Raw genomic sequence first — 21,854 nt, forward strand, 5'->3', positions numbered from 1 at the left:
GGAAAAAAACAATCGGAGAGAGAATTTTTTTTTCCGGGGAGAGGCGGCTGTGACACAGGCTAGGAAATGGCAGTTCCGAGCGAGTTATTCGTTAACTTCACACACGAAGAATCATTAATGTGCAAATTTAACCGCTGACCAACTATTTTCTTTGTTTTGCCGCGTGAGTGATCGAAAAGCGAACGGCGAGTCCCGCGTGAATTAAGTTAGTTTTGCCGTGAGTTGATTCTGTTTTGCTGTGAGTAAATTTAATGGTCTTACCGCAAATGGACTTTTTGTTCCTGTCAGAAATCTGTCTTGCCGTGAGTTAGTTTCTTTAACCTTTTGTTTTGCCTTGATAGTTTTGGGCCACGAGAACAGATCGCGTGACAATCACGATAGACCTTGATGTAGAGTGTACGCCACTATCTCTAGCTAATTTTTGTCAGGTAAGTGATTTGCATTTCACATCATATTTATGTCCCTGCTGCGTTGAATCGCATACTAATACCAGCTGTAATCCCAGAATGAAGCGACAACAAACACAAAAGAAATTTGTAACTAGCTACTGCATTATGTCTAGCGAGAGACTCCAACCGATTACATAACATCCTCGGTTTCATTAATCGATGAAATAATACCAGTATCTCACGCCTATATACATTGATACTCTGTGGAATCTAAACTAACAAAGAAATTTATAATAACCATGCACACGGGCTCATGCTACACACGTGTAATGAGCTTTTCAATACCTGTGATTTTGAGCCCGGGGGCGGGACTCCCATATGGAGTGGACGGAGATGGTCGTCGGAAATTTTGAATTTAACCCCTAAAAGAGACCAATCTGGGCGTGGCCGAAGCTTATGCAGACCCCTAAAAGAGACCAGTTTATAAAACAGACAAATAAAAAGTACAGTGACTTTTAATGATGGCGAATTTGTTTATATGAATTGAGTAAATATAAAGAATCAAAATTCTTTCTGTTTTGTTATTTCTTTGTGTGCAACCCTTAATGAGACCTTGACGGCTAAAAAATAATGACATTTTGAACAGAACACCCTAAGTGAGACCAAAATCCGTAATTTACACCCCTAAGCGAGACAACGACCATCCCCATCCATTCCATATGGGAATCCCTCCCCCCCCCCCGGATTTTGAGTCAAATTATTTTTTAAGCTGAAGTCTGCATTGACGTTTAACGTTTTCTTAACGTTTCATGTTTGAGCCGGCAGGAGTAATTTGCAGAATGCCGAATGCCGAATGCACTGTTTGCTTCCGGCTAGTTTCTTTACTTATATTTGCTTGGGGTTAGCATTTATTTGTTGGACAGGGCCATATGCGGCATAGGGTGAAATATGAACTGGACCATTGGACCCTTGGACCTTTGGGCTATTTTTTTGGACAATTTCTTGGGCTAAATTTTGGACTATTTTTTAAGGGGTGGGTAGGTAGTTTTGTCAGACGGGTGGTTTATCATATGGTCTTCCTCAGGGAGGGGTAAATAGGTTGGGAGTAGGTAGTTTTTTCTTTTTGGGAGGGGTGGGTAGGTGAATTTTGTCAAAATATATAATTCTTACTCATCGAAAATTAATACACAGCAAGGGGTGGGTAGGTAGGTAGTTTTGTCAGGGGAAATGGTTAATCCTATGTTTCTCCTTAGGGAGGGGAGTGCAGGTAGTTTTTGTTACGGGAGAAGTGCTAATTACAGCACTTGTATCATTACACATGATAAACCATCCGAAAGCAATGGTCACACAACACATGTACACATGCGCACAGCCTATTAACACAGGAGGGGAATGTAAGTAAAAGTTGTCATCTATGAGGGGAGGGGGTCGTAATTACTACATAAAAGTTATCAGCATTAGGGAAACTTTTAAAACAAGATTATGACAGGCCTACAAGGACTCCCCTCGTAAATTGCGATAGCGATGCATTTTAGCCTTCAATTAAATTTTTGCTCTGACGAGCATATCTTTTAGAGATTTGCCTCTCTTGTATGATATAATTGGAGGTTTAGTATAGACGCTTTTCAGCAACGGCTGGTTTTGTATTACAACCCAGTTATTCATTAAAATTTCTTTTAGTCCACCTACTGCTGGGTGATATGTCATGACAAATGGTAAAACTTTCATTTGAGTCTTTTTTCTCTGTTGGAGAGCCAACCTTCTGTCCTCGAAGCGGACTCCTGTTAGGGACTTCTCAATGAAGTTATTAGGACATCAGCGCACTTTGAGGCGCAGTTTGAAGTTTGAGAGGCACTCTTCAAAAGTAGTTTGTGAAGAGTTTGTTCTTAGGAGTCTTGTTGCTTTGCCTTTGACAGAACCTCGTTCTCAAGGAGGCCAAGCAATATTGATGAGCAAGCACATAATTCAATTCATTAGCAAGTGCATATTTCCTGTAATGTGTTCTGTGAATTATGCAAATCATATAACAAAGTGTTTTCGTTGCAAAAGATAGGGTAAACTATTATTTGTCAAGCTGTGTGATAGCCTTGTGATGGAGAGATAAAAATTCTAACAGAAGTGAGCAAGGTCACAAGTCACGTCCTTGTATTTTGAAGATAACAGACATTTTGATTTCAGATTTTCAGATTTTTTATTAATTGACACTATTTACAGACATATTTCACTATCGCACACTATTACAAAAAATTCATTAATTAAAATAAGGAAAATATAATAATAATAAAACCAAAACAAAATGTGCTCAGTGACCAAAGAAGCATATGCTATCGTGTTGGTCATTGACACATTCAAAAATAAAAGACAAGACACATCAATTAATAGAAACAATGCAATAAAGGAAGTAAAATGTGAATAACAAAAGTATTCGAAATAAACAAGTTAAATGAATAAATCATAATGCTGAAGAGTAATATTGAGTATTTAAAAGGTATAGTTTATATTGCTTATAAAAGGAAGTGTAAGGCAGTTTTTTAAATTCTGTTGGAATAATTTCCCAAAGTTTTGATGTAACAAAAGAAAAAGTAGAGGACCCATAGTTATTATTTACTTTTGGCCTATGAAAATTCAAATTCGCAGCAAATCTTGTATTGTAGGTATGGACTTCAGATGCCTGAGTAAGGGTTCTATGGAATATAGTTGGAATGTTTGTTGAGTCATTTAAAATTTGTTGAGTAAATAGAGCCACTTTTAATTTATACACATTTTCAAATTTGAGAATTCCTAAAAGATTGTAATATGGTGAAGCATTTTCCCTGCTATAAGCAAAGAATATGCTTCGGACACATTAATGTTCTGTCTGAAAACGTAAAGAACATGTTATCAGCCAAGGTACATTGGAGTGATAAGAGCTTTTTGGAACACTGCTTATGTCTAGAATGACTTTGTAACTGCCCAAATATGTTTCCCTTTTAGAGCGCTGTCATTCAGAGCAACATAAAAGGAAATGGAAATAGTTCTTGTGACGGTTCTCGTCCACGACAGAAATATAGTCGAAACCCACTGGTGCAAACGATCCATTATGTTAGCAAATTATAAGCAACAAGTTACGTTGGCACAAGTCAATAAGCGATTTAGGGGACAAGAATCGAAAAAAGTTTCCCTAATGCTGATAACTTGTATGTAATAATTATTACAACCCGCCCCCCTCATAGATGACAACTTTTACTTACACTCCCCTCCCATGTTTAAAGGCTGTGCGCATGCATACGTGTTGTGTGACCATTGTTTTCAGATGGTTTATCACGTGTAATGATACAAGTGCTGTAATTAGCACTTCTCCCCCTAACGAAAACTACCCACCCCTTCCTATGTATTAATTTTTGATGAGTAAGAATTATATATTTTGACAAAATTCACCTACCCACCCTCCCAAAAAGAAAAAACTACCTACACTCCCCTCCTTAAGGAGGAACATATGATTAACCATTTCCCCTGACAAAACTACCTACCTGCCCACCCCATGCTATGTATTGATTTTCGATGAGTAAGAATTATATATTTTGACAAAATTCACCTACCCACCGCTCCCAAAAAGAAAAAAAACTACCTACCCCCAACCCACCTACCCCTCCCTGAGGCAGACCATGTGATAAACCACCCGCCTGACAAAACTGCCTACCCACCCCTTAAACAATAGTCCAAAATTCAGTCCAAGAAATAGTCCAAAAAATAGTCCAAAAAATAGTCCAAAAACTAGTCCAAGGGTCCAATGGTCCAGTCCATATTTTACCCTATGCCGCCACATGCCGTATAATGCTGTCCTTAAACAAACAAAGGCTAACCGCAAGCAAACATGAGTGAAACTACTAAACCGAAAGCAAACAGTGCATTTGGCGTACGGCGTGCTGCGTTCTGCGTTCTGCAAAATAACCCTGCCGTGTTTGAACTAAAATGTCAATGGAGTATTGGTTTACTTCAGAGCCTGAAATATGCCCTGCCATAACAGTAATTATGCACCAGTACGTATCAGTCCTGAAAGCAATCATTACCACTCATTAGCATTGCCTGGGGATATTTGCTGATATTGTTCTGGTGTTTTGTTGACCGTCCTTTTCGTTTGATGTTTGTATAAACCTTGCCAAACATTCAGTCCACTAAGAAGTAAAAGCGTGTTTTCTAACTGATTTTATCGAGAGTCCTTCAAAGCCTAACAGCGAAAATTGGTTTGTATTATGCAAGAAACTGCACGTTTCCATACGATTGATAATGCGTCTGCCATTTTATGGGCGTAACTCATATTGTTAAGTGAAGACGGAATAAAAAGTCAGACGCTTGTGTGAAAACAGATCCTATCAAGGTCGGATTAATTATGAATAGTTATTAGTCCTATTATTTTAATTCAGCACAAGAGTGGTCCAACGAAGAGAACTGTTAGCCCAGCACTTTCAATACATTATAGCCTGCGGGTATGGTAATTAGTCATGATTCACTGGAGAACTGTTCTTCAAATAATATCATTTATGCGTACGTAAATATAGGCTCAGGTAACGTCTGCATACGAGCCAAGTGGCCCATAAGGCCGATGCTTATCTCCTGTTTCTGAAGCATGAAGGGACTAGGAGTATTTCTACTCCCCCCTAAATGGGATGCTAGTCCATCGCAGGGCCCCGGGATTAAATTCGTCGGTATATCCCCCTGATTTATACACCTGGGTGGAGAGAGGCACTGTGAGCATAAAGTGTCCTGCCCAAGAACACAACACAATGTGTTCTTGATCCGGACAGGAGCGCACTAACCACAAGGCCACCGCGCCTCCACGCACGTTAATATGAATAACTTAACGAAAAACTGAGAAAAGAAAAATGAATTAAAAATGAATCCCAATGAAATGACCCAAAGGATCCTCATCGTTTTGAATGGATTGGTAATGACTAAAAGGAAGAAAATCGAACTAAAACATTGTGTCGACTCTAAGAACATATCCGAAGGAGAACAAATCGAGCCAGACTTAAGTAAAAACCTCAGTACAAAAAAACACACCCACACACCGATAAAACTGATAACTGAACTCCCTCTTTCTGTTTACGCTCACACTGTCATAAGCCAGGCCAATTTTCACGACCCAAGTAAAAACCTACAGTGCAAAAAACACCGATAAAACTAATGAACTGCTACTCTCTCTTTATAAAAGCGCAGGTTTCATAAGCCAAAGTAAAAACATATAGCGATAAAACCAGTAAAATCCCTCTTTCTCATTGAGGTGATTTGATTTCCATGAACCAAGTAAAACAACGTAAGAACTTTTTGTCCCTCCTGTGGATTTGAACCAATAATTGATCTGCACGTAGAGAGTCAGAGACAAGTAAAACAGAATTTTGCATTTGTAACTTTGCTTGTCTTTCTTTCCCTCCTACTTCTGTCAGGTTTCCGAAAAAGGCCATTTAAATTGAGGAATGGAAGATACTGTCGCGCGTAATCCAAGAGACCAGGCAGGTTTTCTCTCGCTGTTGACTGCCTCCTGGATAAACGATGTTCTGAAACTCGGAAGCAAACAACCATTAGAGGAGAAACATTTGTTGGCAGTAGAAACTTCATACCAAGCAGAAAGGTTGGTGGCTGACTTGGAGAGGGAATGGCTGGCAGAGGAAAGAGTGTCTGAACAGAACCGAACTAAGCCTCGCCTGTGGAGGGCCATGATGAGAGTTATTCCCCGCAGAGACTATATCACTGTAGCATTTCTCAGGCTATTTCATTCTATAGCATTTAATATTTTTCCTTTGATTGTGTGGTTCTTCTTGAAAAGCATTTCTACTTCTACAGAAATCAGTTACAAGACAACGCTGCCAATCATCATTGGTATTGCTCTCGTTACCTTTATAAGAACTGTATGCTCAAATCATGGAATATTCAAGATGGATATAATATCGACCAAACTGAAAGTAGGGATGACTGGACTAGTGTATAAAAAGGCAAGTAATTTTCATCAGGAATCGGACACTAATGAGGCGTAACACAAAAGGAAAAGCTATCATTTGCACATGACATGTTAATTTCTTAACTTCTGATATTATCCTTTTTTTAACAATCCTCAAGCACCAAATATGATGTCTACTTAATAAGAAAGTATTCGTTGTAACGTATTTCGAAAACAGTGCTTTGTTGTTGATTGGCGTGAGGGACTGGTTCTGAGCATGTGGACAGAAATGCAAACTGTCGCCTACGCTATGTTAAGGAGCTTTAACAAACCAAGATGACGACTGCAACGGGAACGTCACCAAACAAAATGTTTAATGAGCAAAACAATAGCCGTGCTCGTGCGTTAAAAATCTTTGTACATTTCTTTGCGATCCTCTGTAAAACAAGAATGTGATATGATCAGGTTCTGCGTAGTCTGTGGAACGCGAACGACGAAGGCTATGATCAGCTTAGAGTGGTATTTACTTTGTTTTGCACTACCACTTTAAGCAATTGCCTTAAAAAAAACTGGCGCCACTTTGTTATTCAATCAGAAGTTAAACTGAAACTAATCGTGACTCGCTCGCAAACGTTTTCCCGCGCTTTGCGTCGGCTACATGTATTTGCTTTGGTTTTTGATTGGTTCACTGGCTTGTCTGTGTCATTTGTTATTCGTCAGAGTGATTACTTTGGTTTCAGTCTGATGAGACTCAATCGAAAACTGCTGCAAGCTCCGAATATATAATAAAAAACATTGTATTTTTCTTTTTTCCAGATTCTTACCTTAAATAGAAACACTTTAGAGGACACCATTTCAGAAAACACGATCAATCTTGTTTCTAACGATGCTCAAGCCATTGAGATAATGGGTTACGCCATTTTTTCACTTCCATTTGTTCCACTGGACATTGTTGCCTCCTTGGTTCTTGTGTGGTACTTAGTTGCATGGCAAGCCTTAATAGGAGCTTCTTTCTTCCTTCTTGTTATTGCGTATGGATCATTTGCAGCTCATAAGGCTGGAAAGATACGCCAACAGTCCGCTGCAGTGACCGACAAACGATTGGAGATAATGAAAGAGATCATTACGGGAATCCGCGTGGTTAAGATGTACGCCTGGGAATGGAACTTCACAGATCTGGTTGCACAAATAAGAAGGTTGGTATCTAATATATTGGTGTCTTTCCAATCATTTAGGCTCCACGCCCGTCAATAGTCGTTTATCATCCTTGCACGCAGTACGAATAGTCAACGTGGCTCATCCGAGCAACTGGCATTGTTGTTATACAGAAAATATTCGAAAGCCAACGATTTTAGCATTTTTGAGCCTTTAAGTTGAGCATAGTGGACTATCAGCATTTAGTATCACCCAACTAGTGGACTAATGCAAATCCTGCATTTTGATTGGCTACGCTACTAGAGGACTATTAGGAATAGTCCTCGAGTAGCGAAATTGGCGCAATCGAGTGTGACGCTTTCTTTCGTTTTATTCCCAAATAAATATTTCTTCAACTTGCATTTGCTAACTTTATTATTGCCTTTTTTGTCCGACTAGTTGGGTGATATTAAAACAATTAGACCCTACGCCCTCAAGGGCCACGGGTCAATAGCCCATGAGGCGAAGCCTCATGGGCTATTGACCCGTAGCCCTTGCGGGCTACGGTCTAATTGTTAATTAGTAGAATTCTACTTGAACGCTAGTGCAAATGCTGCAATCTGATTGGCTGAGCCATTGCACACTATCAGCCATCAGCGTTCAATGGCTTGGTGTGGTCGATAAAGTTTCAACGTTTTCTCGTTTCTCCGAAGTTTTGAAAGAACATTTGAAAACAACAGGATAATTAAATTCTTGAGAAGAATGAAAAAGGACATTCACGGTTTCTGGAATTAAAAAGACTCGAATTTTCTAAAAAAAAACCGGTAAGCGCGCGAATTTTCTGAAGCGCGAAGTTTAATATTCAGACCAGAAATATTTGGAATCGTTATTTGAAGTAAATTTCAGTTAGAAGATTTCTACTAAAACAATTAGATTATTCGTTCTCGATCAATCTAGGAGGTGAAAGTTGATTCGGCCTCTTCGGCCTCATCAACTATCACCTCATAGAAATCTTGAGCTCATAATCTAATTGTTAAAAAGGAGGCACCCTGCTGTGTTCAGTCTACTGGAAATCTGCGAGTCGTATTGGTCTCTCTTCGTTTCCCATTTAATTAATATAGTCCGTGGAGTCGTACGTCACAGATCTAGATGAGGTCAAAATGCGGCAAGAACGAAAAAGTGGCACACTGGCGGATAGGCCGGTGTGTCAGTAGTGTTCTTGCCATATTTTGACGTCTTCTGTGATCTCTTACTGAAGAGACCCACGGCAACATGGAATGTCTCTGTTTTATATATTTAAAAAAAACAAAACCAATTGTTAATGACGTCATTTATGCGTCTGTCCTGCAGTAGATCATAACTAAAGACCAATCAAACTGCGAGAATTATTCGACATATTGTATAATTAACAATTATTCCTCGAGCGCGCGTTGGATATGAGATGGTACATAGGCAAACAGGCGCGCAGCGCGAAGTTGGTTGTAACCATCTCATATCCACTCTATAGCCAGTTGGTCAATGCTAAAATTGCCGATAACTCAGACGTGACCTGACTTCTTTCATCGCATTACTGTGAATATTTGTTTTTATTTATTTATTTTATTTTATTTTGATTTACCACACAAACAAAAGTGGAATTACAGTACAGTAATTACACCTGCTTTCAGTGTTACGTGCATATCAATTATCTCTCGTCATGCCATCTTTCGACATGCTATGTAACCTGGTCAAAATGTAAGCACAAGTGGCTTCTTTACGGTCGACCTCGACTTTTAGTCATGAAAGATGGATTTATTTGACATCAAACTAAGGCTAGGAGGATCAAGAAAACATTCTGTGAGTGATAAATCGACTGCTTTGAATGTTTCCATCTTTCGAATATTAACTGAGCGGTAGCGGCCCAATTCTACCTGAAGTCACTATTGAGAGCCGATCGAGTACACTAAAATCGTTTGAATTATCCCGTAAATCGGGAGTCCACAATCTTCTTCATTTATTTGAGGTCAGTAATTATAATTATCATATAATTGTCATTTGTTCCGCTAATAACCGGAAAAATTGCTAGTTTCACAGGTAAACCGTATTTCAGCCGTTTACATAGCATGTCGAAAGAAGGAATGTCGAGAGATGGTCGAAAGATATCGCCTGTGCACGTAACACTGAAAGCGGGTGTAATAAATTACAAAAATAATATACAACTATTACAGTGTATAGTACTTCAAGACAACAGCAGAAGCCACATCACAATTTAGCGTACGGAAAGGTGCAAAACACGGGCTGGCTCAAAAAACTACTTTGACCGGCATTATCGTTACTTAAAACTAGAGAGACCGGACTGAGACTGAAATATCTTCCCTGTTTTTAACGTTTTGAGACCAGTTAAAGTTCTGACATCGTATAACTAACCCAACGCGTTTCAATTTTCCTTTTGACAGAAAGGAAATCTCACTGATTCGTATCCGAGGGTTCATAGTCTCCAGTATCTACGCCCTGTTCTTCTCTAGCTCAACCATGGCAGGATTCATTTCAGTCACGACTCTACTTTTTATGGATACTTCGCTGACATCGTTTAAAGTCTTTACTTTGCTTACTCTTTTAACTAACTTAAAGATGGTAGTCACGATCTTTATAGCAGATTCATTACGCTACATTGCCGATGCAAGAACTGCATGCAGTAGGATGCAAAACTTAATTGAAAAGAAATCCATGTTAACACGCAACATGGATTACCAGGACAAGCCGTCTTCTCCAGAAGTTTCCTTCAAAGGCAAAGGGTATGAACCAGAATTTGCTACAACTGAGAGCTTTAAAAAAGCAAAATCTCATCCGAAACTAGGCCAGACATCTCAAAACATTAAACCAGGGATATTTCTTGAGGACGTTTCCTGTTCGTGGAACCAAACAACAGAACTTCCTGCCTTACAAAGTGTTTCATTGAGTCCTGCAAATGGGCAACTTCTGGGCATAACAGGGCCAGTTGGAAGCGGCAAAACGTCATTGTTGATGACCATCCTAGGAGAACTCCCAATCTCCTCTGGCAAAATTTCTTGTATTGGAAAAATAGCCCTCGTCTCCCAAACACCATGGGTCTATTCTGGTACTGTGCGAGACAACATCGTTTTTGGCAACCAATTCGACGTGCAAAGGTACAACAAGGTTATCGAGGTTTGTGACTTGGAGAAAGATATAGCAAGCTTCACGAAACGTGATCTAACTGAGATTGGACAACGTGGAGTGATCCTAAGTGGTGGTCAGCGTGCACGAGTTAGTCTGGCACGCGCAATCTACTCAGATGCGGACATCTACTTATTGGATGATCCACTTAGTGCAGTGGATGCCAAAGTCGGTAAACATTTGTTTGATAAATGCATCAAAGAGTTGTTAGACGGGCGAATGCGTATTCTGGTCACTCATCACTTACAGTTTCTGAAAGAAACAGACAGCATTGTTGTCCTGCAGAATGGCTCCGTTATCTGTGAAGGAACGTACAGTCAAATAGAAAAGGACAAACAAGTTGCTTCTTGCTTTGTATCTCAAGAAAAGAAAGATTTCAATGGCGAGCAAAACAATGACGAGAGGTTTTCGGTATTCAGTGAAGATACCTTGAAATCGATGAGGTCCACTAGAGAACACCATGATAGGGTAGATCTGGAAGATGAAGCGGAAGACAGAATGGTTGGAACCGTTAAGTGGTGGTTGTACTGGAAATACTTACGAGCTGCGCTCCCAACGATTTTGATAATCAGACTTATGGTTTTCTTCGCAATTGTTCAGGGTAAGCAGTAATTTTTAGTGGATGCAATGCCCTCTGAATTTCGAGGTTATAACTGTTTAGTATCACAGTGTGGGTGGCCTCCTCTACCGAGAGAAGTTGGAGCGAAAATAGACAATCTCAAAATACACTGGAAAATTTGAACACACCACTTTAAGCGGGATCTCAAAACGGTTCTCAAAAAGTAAGGTTTTCTACGTCTATTAATTCCAGCATTTATCGAGTAAATGGTTCCTAGTTATGCGGTAAGGTGGAATGGCGACTTCAGTAATGTGAATAAGTAGAGGGAAGCTGTCAAATTCAATTGCTCTAAAAAGAAGAATCCTGAGTCATCCAACAACTGTACGAGAGTAAAGTCATTGTGAGATCTACGCTCACAAATGCAAGACTCAATCATTTCAGAGCTCAGCGATACGCCCATAATCCGGTGTTTGAGCCATCCAAAATGTACCTGGACTGTCACGGGTTTGACTTTCCTCTTTTGCACAAAAAGAAGCTTTCTCTCTGTTGGTGTAACTGGAATTTAACGTTTTGTTCTATTTAATCCTTTTATAAATAATTTGCATCTCATTCAGACGTTGTTTTAAGTTTAAAACTAATCTTGGAAACACTTAGCCCTTGCCCCATCCTTCCAAAGACCCTAACGGAAGATACGTCGTTTAGATGTTCTTTTGGTCCTGTTTATAGCATTTTTTCCGCACCTGTTTGTTTCCTAGTATTGCCCCTAAGCCCTAAATCATTTGTGTTCAAAATCAAAACTTGATGATACACAATACTTTTCTTTTTATTTCAGTGTTCTTGATAGCGCCCTTCTGGTGGCTCTCTCGGATGACTGAGATGCCATTTGGACAACAGAAGAGTCACACAACGCTTTTGGTGTACGGATCCATTGTTACGGGCTCCTTGCTTCTTACGCTAATATCCTCGTTCTGTTTCTACCTCGCTGCTCTGAAAGCTTCAGAAAACCTCCATGACCAGATGACAAAAGCAGTTATGAAAGCACCAGTGCTATTCTTTGACACTAATCCGGCAGGTCGCATCTTAAACCGTTTCTCTAAAGATGTTGGGTGCATGGACGATATCCTTCCAGGAGAATTCCTTTTTGCCATTCAGTTGTGTCTATACTTTTTCAGTGCTACCATACTTTCAGCAGTAGCAAATGTGTGGCTTTTTATCACTTGTACACCTTTGACGCTTTTGTTTATGTACCTGGCTAAGTATTACTTGAGATCCGCTCGTGAGATCAGGCGACTTGAGGCGATAACCTGCAGTCCAGTGTATTCCCATATTGCTGATAGCTTGGCAGGATTGGAGATAATTCGATCATCAGAGATGGAGGACGATTTCCTACAGAAATTTTACAAGTAAGTATGTACTCAAACTGTTACATGCATGTTTACCTGAAAGGACGTGCTGGGCTTCGCAAACTTTCAAGAGGGTTGTAAAGAGCAGGAGATTTATCCCTAGGTTTGTTAACATGGATGATGAAAGTTTCGGATAGTGAGCAACCTTTACATTTGACAAAAGAGTGAAGATCAGCACTGATGAAAACTACAACCATGATTCCCTTTGTCGTAATGATGGGTCTATACTGCGGTTACTCATAGACAGATTCTTGACCGACTATATTGTAGCGTCATCAAGCTTCATCAAGCTAATCTGCCTTTTTTTTTTCTTTGGAGATATCAAGACAGAAACACGTCAGCCCTGGTATTATTGAAGGCCTCTATACTTTGGCTCGCGTTTAGAGGGGACCTTCTGACTAACTTTCTTGTGACTTCCGTGTCAGCTGGAGCTTTGTTAGCAACACAAAGTCCTGGTAAGTTCTTAAATCACTGGGCACTTTCCATTCCACCACAAATTCCAGACTGAATTCGAAGACATCTCCACGACAACAATAGGGTTTTGTATTTGAACAATACCTTGGATACATCTAATCCTACAGGGACCTTGTAAATCTGGCCCCTGGTCATTTTATGCTGTAACTGCCATAAATATAAGATAATGTGTCAAGGTAGAAGACAGCATCGTCCTTCAGAATTTTTCTCTTTCAGATCTTCCAAATTGGACATCAGGCATTCTAATTGCATATGGTAATGTAAAATAAAGCAAAAAAGAAAGCCTTCACTTTTGTTTTTAGCTTTGGCAGGTATGGCTCTCACTTTTGCAGCCGAGACTTTAGAAGCCTCACAATATGGCATCCGTGTGGCTTCGGAAACAGAAAGTTACATGACCTCAGTAGAGAGGGTGTTCACATACACCGAAATTGAGCCAGAGCCTGGGTACGGCACTGAAACCCTTCCACCTGAAGAGTGGCCGACAACGGGCAGCTTGACATTACGTGACTTGTCATTGACCTATTTGAAAGGCGCGCCGGCAATTTTGAACAACATAAGCGTCTGTATCGCTGATAAGGAGAAAGTTGGCGTCGCAGGTCGCACGGGAGCTGGGAAATCATCTTTAGTGACAGCTTTGTTCCGAATGCCAGAACCTGAAGGAGAGGTACTTAGATAAGAAAGATCTTTCTTCGAGTAAAAGCTATTTAGTTAGCTCTCTCATTGTTAGAAGAGGAACAGAATTTAATCGTCAGTACTGTGTAATAACCTATTATTTACTAGTAGTAATCAGAGATTATGAGAGTGCGTTCGACGCTCTCACTTTAATATATATATATATATATATATATATATATATATATATATATATATACATACATATATACATACATATATAGAGGCACTGCAAGTGATGAAGGTCTTTGACCGAAACGTTTATTTTTATTAAATTTTTAAACTTTGTTTTAGATTTCTTAGACTTTTTACTGTATATATATATTTTTTCGCTCGAAGTTGTCCGTCCTCGCTTTCCACAATTGCCTATATATATATATATATATATATATATATATATATATATATATATGCAGTTATATATATATATATATATATATATATATATATATATATATATATATATATATATATTTAACGTTTTATTTTTAAAATCCACTCAGGCTTATCACATCGTGTTGTGGTACGGCCATAGAATATCTTTCAGCCTTCAGTGAATTTTACTTGCAACCGTTGGCTCGTAAGTTGCCATCTTTCATCAAGGATACAACCGATTTACTTAATAGAATTGAGGATCTTAACAGGAGTGGCCCTTTTCCCGAAGGCACCCTTTTAGTTTCTTGGGATGTTGTGTCAATGTTCCCTAACATAGATAATCAACTCGGTCTTACTGCAGTAAAGAAGGCACTGAATGCCAGAGAAAACCAGCTTCCATCCACTAATTGCATTTTAGAAGCAGTAGAAATTTGTTTGAAGAGCAATCACTCGGTTTTTAAGGAAAACTTTTTCCTGCAAATTCATGGCACAGCCATGGGCCCAAAGAACGCCTGTAGTTACGCGGATCTTGCCATGGGGGAAATAGATTATCAAGCTAAATTTTCTGGCCCCATAAAGCCGACTTTATGGTGGCGATACCGTGACGATGTTTTTGATCTCTGGCAACAAGGCCTTCCTGCACTGCATGAGTTTACTGACTTTATAAATTCCCTATATCCTACCATTAGATTTGAATTAGTTTTTTCTGAACGCGAGCTTCACGTGCTAGATTTAACTTTACATCTCATCGGGGGTTTCATCCAGACAGACGTTTATTCAAAGCCAACTGATAGCCACTTGTATCTTCCACCATCAAGTGCTCACCCCAAACACGTTTTCAAGGCTATCCCTTATGGCATAGCAACTAGGTTACAGAGAAACTGCTCTGAACAAGTATTTCTTGCCGAGAGAACAACTGAATACAAGGGTTATCTAGTCAATCAGGGTTATCCCACAAAACTAGTGGAAGATCAATTTTCTAAAGCCTTAACTACATCTAGACCTGACTTACTTAGAACTCGTGCCAAAGCTGAGAAGAAATTGTTTCCATTTGTAACAACATTTAATCCAAATTTACCTGATGTTGGTCGCATCATGAGAAAACACCTAGGTATTTTGGAATCCAACCCCAAATTAAAAGAATTTTTTCCGCCAAATTCCATCATAGCCTCTTTTCGAAGATCTAAAAACCTTAAGGAGTTGTTAGCGCCATCTCGTTATGGCTCTAACACTAAGGTTGAAGAGGTTGTCGAGGTTAAGGGTTGCTTTAAATGCAAAAGAACAAGATGTGATCTCTGTCGCAACTACTTTGTTGAATCAAATTCTTTCCAAAGTTTTCAAACAGGCAAGAGCTATAAGATACGATTGAAACTTTCCTGTGATTCAAAAAATGTCATTTATTTGGCTTCGTGTAAGAAATGTAACTTACAATACATTGGCTCTACAACAACAGATTTTAGAGTTAGATTTCGCAACCACAAGTCTGCTATGCTGACCAAGAAAAAGACTTGTGAGGTAGCGGTGCATTTCAACAGAACACCGCACGACTTAAACGACTTTTCTTTCCAGTGTATTGATCAAGTGCAGATAAATGCAAACAATACAAGTAACATCGAAAAGCTTTTAATCACTAAAGAGGCATATTGGAGTGCACAGTTGTTCTCTCTGGCACCTTTTGGCTTGAATAAACGTCAGGAATTCCACTCGAAAAAAAGAATAAACTACAATTAGCGCAAAAATAACTTGCAAATTTGGCGGTTATCTTAGTTCAGGTGCTCAAAGGCCCTGACCTTGGATCTTGTTAGCTTTGTTAGCGCTAGGTTTTCTCAGGGGCCCCCATCGGGGAATTTATTACATTATTGTTGTTTAAGGGCCCTGTTTAGGGCGCCTGTTGTGCCTTGCCGCGGCATAGTTTCAAGGGCTTTGTTTGGGGATTTTGGGACCGCCTTTTTTGAACATTGAATATTTTACACGCGGGTCCCTTCACACTTTCGGCTGACTCGACGAATCGCGTTACTTTTTTGATATTAATCTTATTTGTATTATATTCGATTATTTATTCTTATTTGGTTTGTGTCTTTTGAGTTTTGTACCGCATTGTCATAGTATCTCGCTTAGTAATCACCGATTGTTTATCATTGGTTAATTTTTTCGTTTTCATGTGTTACCACGCCCTGTTATGTAATCATCTTTGTAATATTATGTCATTTTTTATACTGTAAACTTATTTAAGGTTATTGTAATTTATTATTCACTTGCACTGCAACTGATGAAGGTCTTTGACCGAAACGTTTATTTTTATTAAATTTTTAAACTTTTTTTTTAGATTTCTTAGACTTTTTACTGTATATATATATTTTTTTCGCTCGAAGTTGTCCGTCCTCGTTTTCCACAATTGCCTACAAATTTCATTACTCGAGGTTTGGACTACGAATCCTTTTGGATCCTTCTGGCGCGTGGCATCCCTGTTGGCTCGAAGCATCTTAACTTATATATATATATATCTATATATATATATATATATATATATATATATATACCGTAAATAAATGATTTCATTAGCTGACTTTCAACCTTTGTCTATTGCTAAAATCAACATTTTTCAGCAGTAACCGAGGTTTTACAGTCAGATATGCATAGTGTCAAAGTCCATGCTAGTGAAGAGGTCACGATTTGTTGATACGTTGCGTGACGCTGTCAGTTTCTGTAGACTCTCAAGTTTCATAGAGTATTTAAATTACGTACATTACTCTAAGCTAGCATTTGCAATCGCGTGGTCGTTTCGCGTGGTCGATTATCGTAAACAAACTTCGTGCGACTAATTCGAGTATTTCCCCTAATGAATAAAGTAGTCTTATGGATCTTGCCGTCAGAGTACTTTTCCACCGATTCCAAACAATAAAATTGCGACCGGATAAAGACTGAGCTATCTGTCGCGACTGAACCAATCAACAAATGCAATCAAAATGTAGCTGTTCCCACGGTTATCATCCCAAATCCAAGTCGCGTTAATAAACAAGGACAATTCCCTCGGATTTCAATAAATGCTACCGTCGAAGCGTTTAAATTCGCCAAAACCTAACGCTGAGAGCACATAATAGCGAAGCGTACGGCGACTGAATGGAAAGAAGTCAAAGAAAGATCCATAGGAAAGACGAACTCACATGGCCTGCTCACATACTCACATGTTCGCCACTTGTCTTATCACATGTCTTAGCATTAAACGGTACCAGTTTACTGGCCGTGACATGCCCCTGCAAAAATCAAGCGGGGTGGCCATTTTGGTGTCCTTACAGGAAAGGGGGGTTTTCGACCAAAGGGCAGCCAACTCTGAAAAGCCACAGGTCACAATTAGGTTTGCGTTCCACTTCGTCCAACGCAATTACAGGATGCTAATTGTTAACTTTTACTTTCTTTAGCTTTGTTAAGCCCCAGTGTATTTAACATCAGGTTACATTTAGCACAACACAATGTATCATTAGCGAATTGTAAACAGTTTTCACTATGTCCAACAAAAAAGGGTTTTCAGATGTTATATAGACCAAATGTTTCCAGTGGTCTACTGTTGGGATGACCGTTTTAATTAACGCATCAATATCATTACAGCAAATTGAATGAAAAAAAACAATACATCGATGTCCTACATGCAGCCCAGCCGGACACGTAAACCCCCAAATTCTCCAATTTGCTGGCTTTCGAAAACAAAAATTGCGCTGCTTATGACCGTTACCGTAGAAATGGTCGTTATGGCAAAATTCCGCTCGGAATTACCTCAAGACTACCTTGCCATATGATAATAAATAAAGTTAAGTCTATCAACCATAGCTCATCCTGACTCGCATCTCTTCATTCATTACGCAGGTCATTATAGATGGTGTGAACATCAAGGATCTCAATCTTCAGGCGTCTCGCAGGTCCATGGCCGTAATAACCCAGGATCCTGTGCTCTTTAGCGGCAGCCTCAGGAAGAACCTAGACCCTTTCTCTTTGTATCATGATCATGATTTGTGGCGTGCTTTGGAAGATGTGCAGCTGAAGACCCTGGTGCAACAATTACCTGACCAGCTGGATTACAAGTTGAGAGAGTCTGGGAGCAACTTCAGTGTCGGAGAGCGCCAATTGGTCTGTTTAGCGCGTGCGCTGTTACAAAGAAGTAAGATCATCATTCTGGACGAAGCCACTGCTAATGTGGATTTCAAGACAGACAGACTGATTCAAGAAGTTATACGCAACAGATTTAAAGATTCCACAGTAGTAACCATCGCTCATCGCTTGAACACCATCATGGACTATGATAAAGTGTTGGTTATGGAGCAGGGACGAGTGGTAGAGTTTGACAAACCTGAAGTTTTGCTCGAGAATAAGAATGGATTCTTGGCTCGTCTTGTTCAGGCTTCTAACTCGGCTTCCCCGCAAACCAATTTTCTTTAAACCTACTAGCACTGCATGGAGTCCCCCATATAAGCCTAAAACCTGAGGCAATCCCCCTAAAGTTATGTTTAGACTTGTACCCAGTTCTTCGTTCCCCTAACTAGGGCAGGAAAAAACCCAGGTCCGATTGCCAGGGGTAAGTAAATGTTTTCTCTTGGGCAAGTGAAAATGAAAGTTTGGTGGTCAAGTGACATTAGCCTCAGCAATCTTGTTAGTGATAATTTCCAGTCAAAAACAACTTCAGGACTTAAGACTGCAAGATGAGCAAAACAATGAGTTGACAGTAATGGATTAATTTAAAATCCAAGCATACTTGATTATAGACGGTATCTAGTGAAACACATGAACATTACACGCCTATTGGGTAAGTGATAGTTTAGTGGGGGCAACTGAAATGTACTGGCTCACTGGGCAACTGGATTTCAAAATATTTTTTCATGCCCTGCTAAGGGCCTAACTGAGATAATATTTATTGCAAATAGAAAAGACAATTGTTTCAAAGATTTTGTTGTCAGGCGTTACAAAGTTTTACGCTTTTAATTGGCTTTCCAGAGACTCAAAAACACCAAACAACTCCAAAAACAGAGTCAAAGACGGAAAATTAGTAGATTCAGCTCAATCATACAGATTTCAGTATGGGAAGACCACCACAGATCAAATCCAGGAAGGCCACTTTTACACACGCAGTAACTGCAAGGTTAAATCGTTTTGTGGGAAAAAAAGCCGAACACCTCACTGAACGCAACCATTACACCTGCTGAATAACATATCTCCTGACCAGTAGTAAGATCTGTACAACTGCTGAAAAACGTCAAAGACTTGCTACTTTAAGGCTAGACTGCAGAGCAAGAATAGCTGGAAATACCAAATCTAAACTTGTGGTTCATAACATCATGCAACAAAGCAACGCTCATTAATAACTGCTAACTAGAAATTAACATAAGTTTCCAATTAGAGAAGGAGAACGAACAGTTTAATGTAACTGCCTACGATAAAACTATCAGTAACTTCCTTCAGGAAGATATCCGTCTAAAAGGACAATTTCGAACGATTAATGGAGAAACCTCTACAGTACTGTGCAAAATTAATGCAAACGATTATCGATTAATGTCACGATATTCGCGATGTTTCGGCGATATTTGAATGATATTTTGCTCGAAACGATATATCACCGAAATATCGCAAAGCCATTGTTGTAACAGTTGCGATATTTCCCTGAGTACTGACAGTGTTCACCTTGTTTAATATCGATGAAGCTTAGCAATATATCGTTCTTGTTCAGCGATATATCGCTTCTGGTCATCGAGATATTGTTGCGTAGCGATATATCGCCAAGCAAAATTGCGCTGCACACAAAATTTTACTCAACGCACAGTAAGCTAAGTAATGGTATTTTTGTTTTGTCTAAGTTTCTGCTGTCATCGCTGAAGTCTTTGAGCTATATTATAGTAGACGCTTTCTTCGATTAGAAATTAAATGTGTTGTACAAGTACGTAAAAAACATGCCTCGCATCGTACGCCCTTAGTTTCTATTGTGGTCTCGATATCGTCCGACGCCGCCTCGCTTGAGTCGCCGTTATGGTGTCTTGTTGTAACATCTCCCTCGACGATCATTTCTCCGGTTGACCATCTTTTCTGTTAAGGTTTTATGAAACATAATTTCAGGTTAAAGCCTTTACTTATTTTGCAAAGCGTCGTTTCAATGCCCACCTATAAGGAAGACAAACTTCGGTCTGGAAAACGAGAAACGGAAAGTGCTTTGTAAATCATCCTAGTTTCATTCTTATATCTTTAACTCTCCATAAGAACAAATGACATTTGTAGAGTAAATCGTTAGTCCTCTCCTCCCGTTTCTGAATATCGATTTTCAATTCTTTCAAGTCTTTCCACCAATACAAGGCCCGTAGGCCTGGACCTGCAAAGTTTTCTGCTCACTCCTATATTTCTCGTTTGCACTATCAACGTTAGATAGAAAAAAAGAAACATTATGCCGGTAACCGAAAGCATAATGTTATTTTATCGCGAGGCATTTCCTATTTCTTATCAGTTTGCGGGTTGTGCTCTAATCTGGTAACAATGGAAGTCTCCTGTCCAATGAAAAATGGGCGCGTGTCAAAGCTAAGTACAAAAGGTTGGTTATCTCGTACACGCGGCCCCTTTCTACTGTTGCCATCATCGTAAGAAGAGCTTTTCTGCTTTTTAGCGTTCAGACGTATTTGGTCTTTTTCCCTCCACCTCCCCGGTCACCGACCTGCAGACTGCCAACATATCTTATGTAGTATTTTACTTTAGATTTTAGTGGTGGCGAAAGTTTTAACCCCACCTTTCCTGAAAAGATTTTAATCTTTGTTTGTAACCTTAGTTTCAATTAAACTCGTCACATTTGTGGCCACTTATCCCAAACGATTTGTTTCTATTGTCGTCTACCTATCTCTCCAGCAAACTAGTGCGACGCGTTGCGGAGCTCTCGATGTCTTAATGTTTACAAATGACTCAAGATAAAACAATTTTTCAAGTCCGTAGGCTACTAGGAACTTCTGTTGTCATTCTCAATTTCAATAACTCTGGTTTCGGGTTTTCGATTTCCGGAATCTGGGCTCCATGTTTCAGGGTTGTCTCCTATCAAGCGCTCGAGCTTATGTAGACTTGCATGTCGGTTTTGTATTTTGAAAATCGGATTTGTTTGCTAGCGAGCTCGGATTTATCGCGTTAAGTAGACGTCTCTAACAGCTGCAAATGTCGAGTATCCAGTACCTGCAAAACAAAGATGGCGGATCGCAAAGTGACCTTATTTTCATGTACCTAGTTCCCAGATTTCTTCGGTTCAAATCACGCTTGCCTTGAGCTGGGTATTTGAAACTCAGATGTAGTGATATGGGGTTTTGTTTTTTTGTTTGTTTGTTTGTTTGTTTTGTTGTTCAATTTATTTTTATTGCTGAATTTCTTTAAAGGTTTTTGGGTTCAGTAGATGATTAGGATTTTATGGGAGCTCCGCTTTTAAGTCATGTCAGGAGCCATAATCGGGGACGGAGACCGTAAGTCTCGGGATTCGCGCGCACCTATGATGTGGGACAATTTTTCTATTTTTAGAACAAATTGCGCCATCCTGACGTCATATATCCGCGCGGATTCACGCACATGTCGGGGGCTCTCGCGTGGGTGTTGTCACGTTGCGCGATCAAATGGTGAGAGTTGAGAGATTCTCTTGCGTATTTTTCACAGCGATGGCAGGGAATAAGGCAGGGAATACAAACCAGGGCGCTTATATGTAGTTTTATGCTCTGAGCTAACGGAAAAGGTGGGTTTTTCAGGGTCGAAAACAAGACTTC

The 21,854-nt window shown here is 39.6% G+C and overlaps 1 protein-coding gene across 1 annotated transcript; it reads left to right on the forward strand.

Moving 5' to 3' along the window:
• The first annotated feature begins 344 nt into the window (after nucleotides 1–344).
• On the forward strand, nucleotides 345–21,088 carry LOC145500326 (ATP-binding cassette sub-family C member 4-like). Its single transcript, XM_081479835.1, has 8 exons — nucleotides 345–428; nucleotides 5,813–6,358; nucleotides 7,120–7,499; nucleotides 9,873–11,212; nucleotides 12,003–12,573; nucleotides 12,892–13,028; nucleotides 13,350–13,711; nucleotides 17,956–21,088. Exons 2-8 carry the CDS (start codon nucleotides 5,843–5,845, stop codon nucleotides 18,523–18,525), a joined length of 3,876 nt encoding a protein of 1,291 aa, XP_081335961.1. The 5' UTR covers nucleotides 345–428; nucleotides 5,813–5,842; the 3' UTR covers nucleotides 18,526–21,088.
• Nucleotides 21,089–21,854: the final 766 nt, after the last annotated feature.

The sequence above is a fragment of the Orbicella franksi genome, chromosome 10 (assembly GCF_964199315.1).
Source record: "Orbicella franksi chromosome 10, jaOrbFran1.1, whole genome shotgun sequence".
NCBI lineage: Eukaryota > Metazoa > Cnidaria > Anthozoa > Scleractinia > Merulinidae > Orbicella > Orbicella franksi.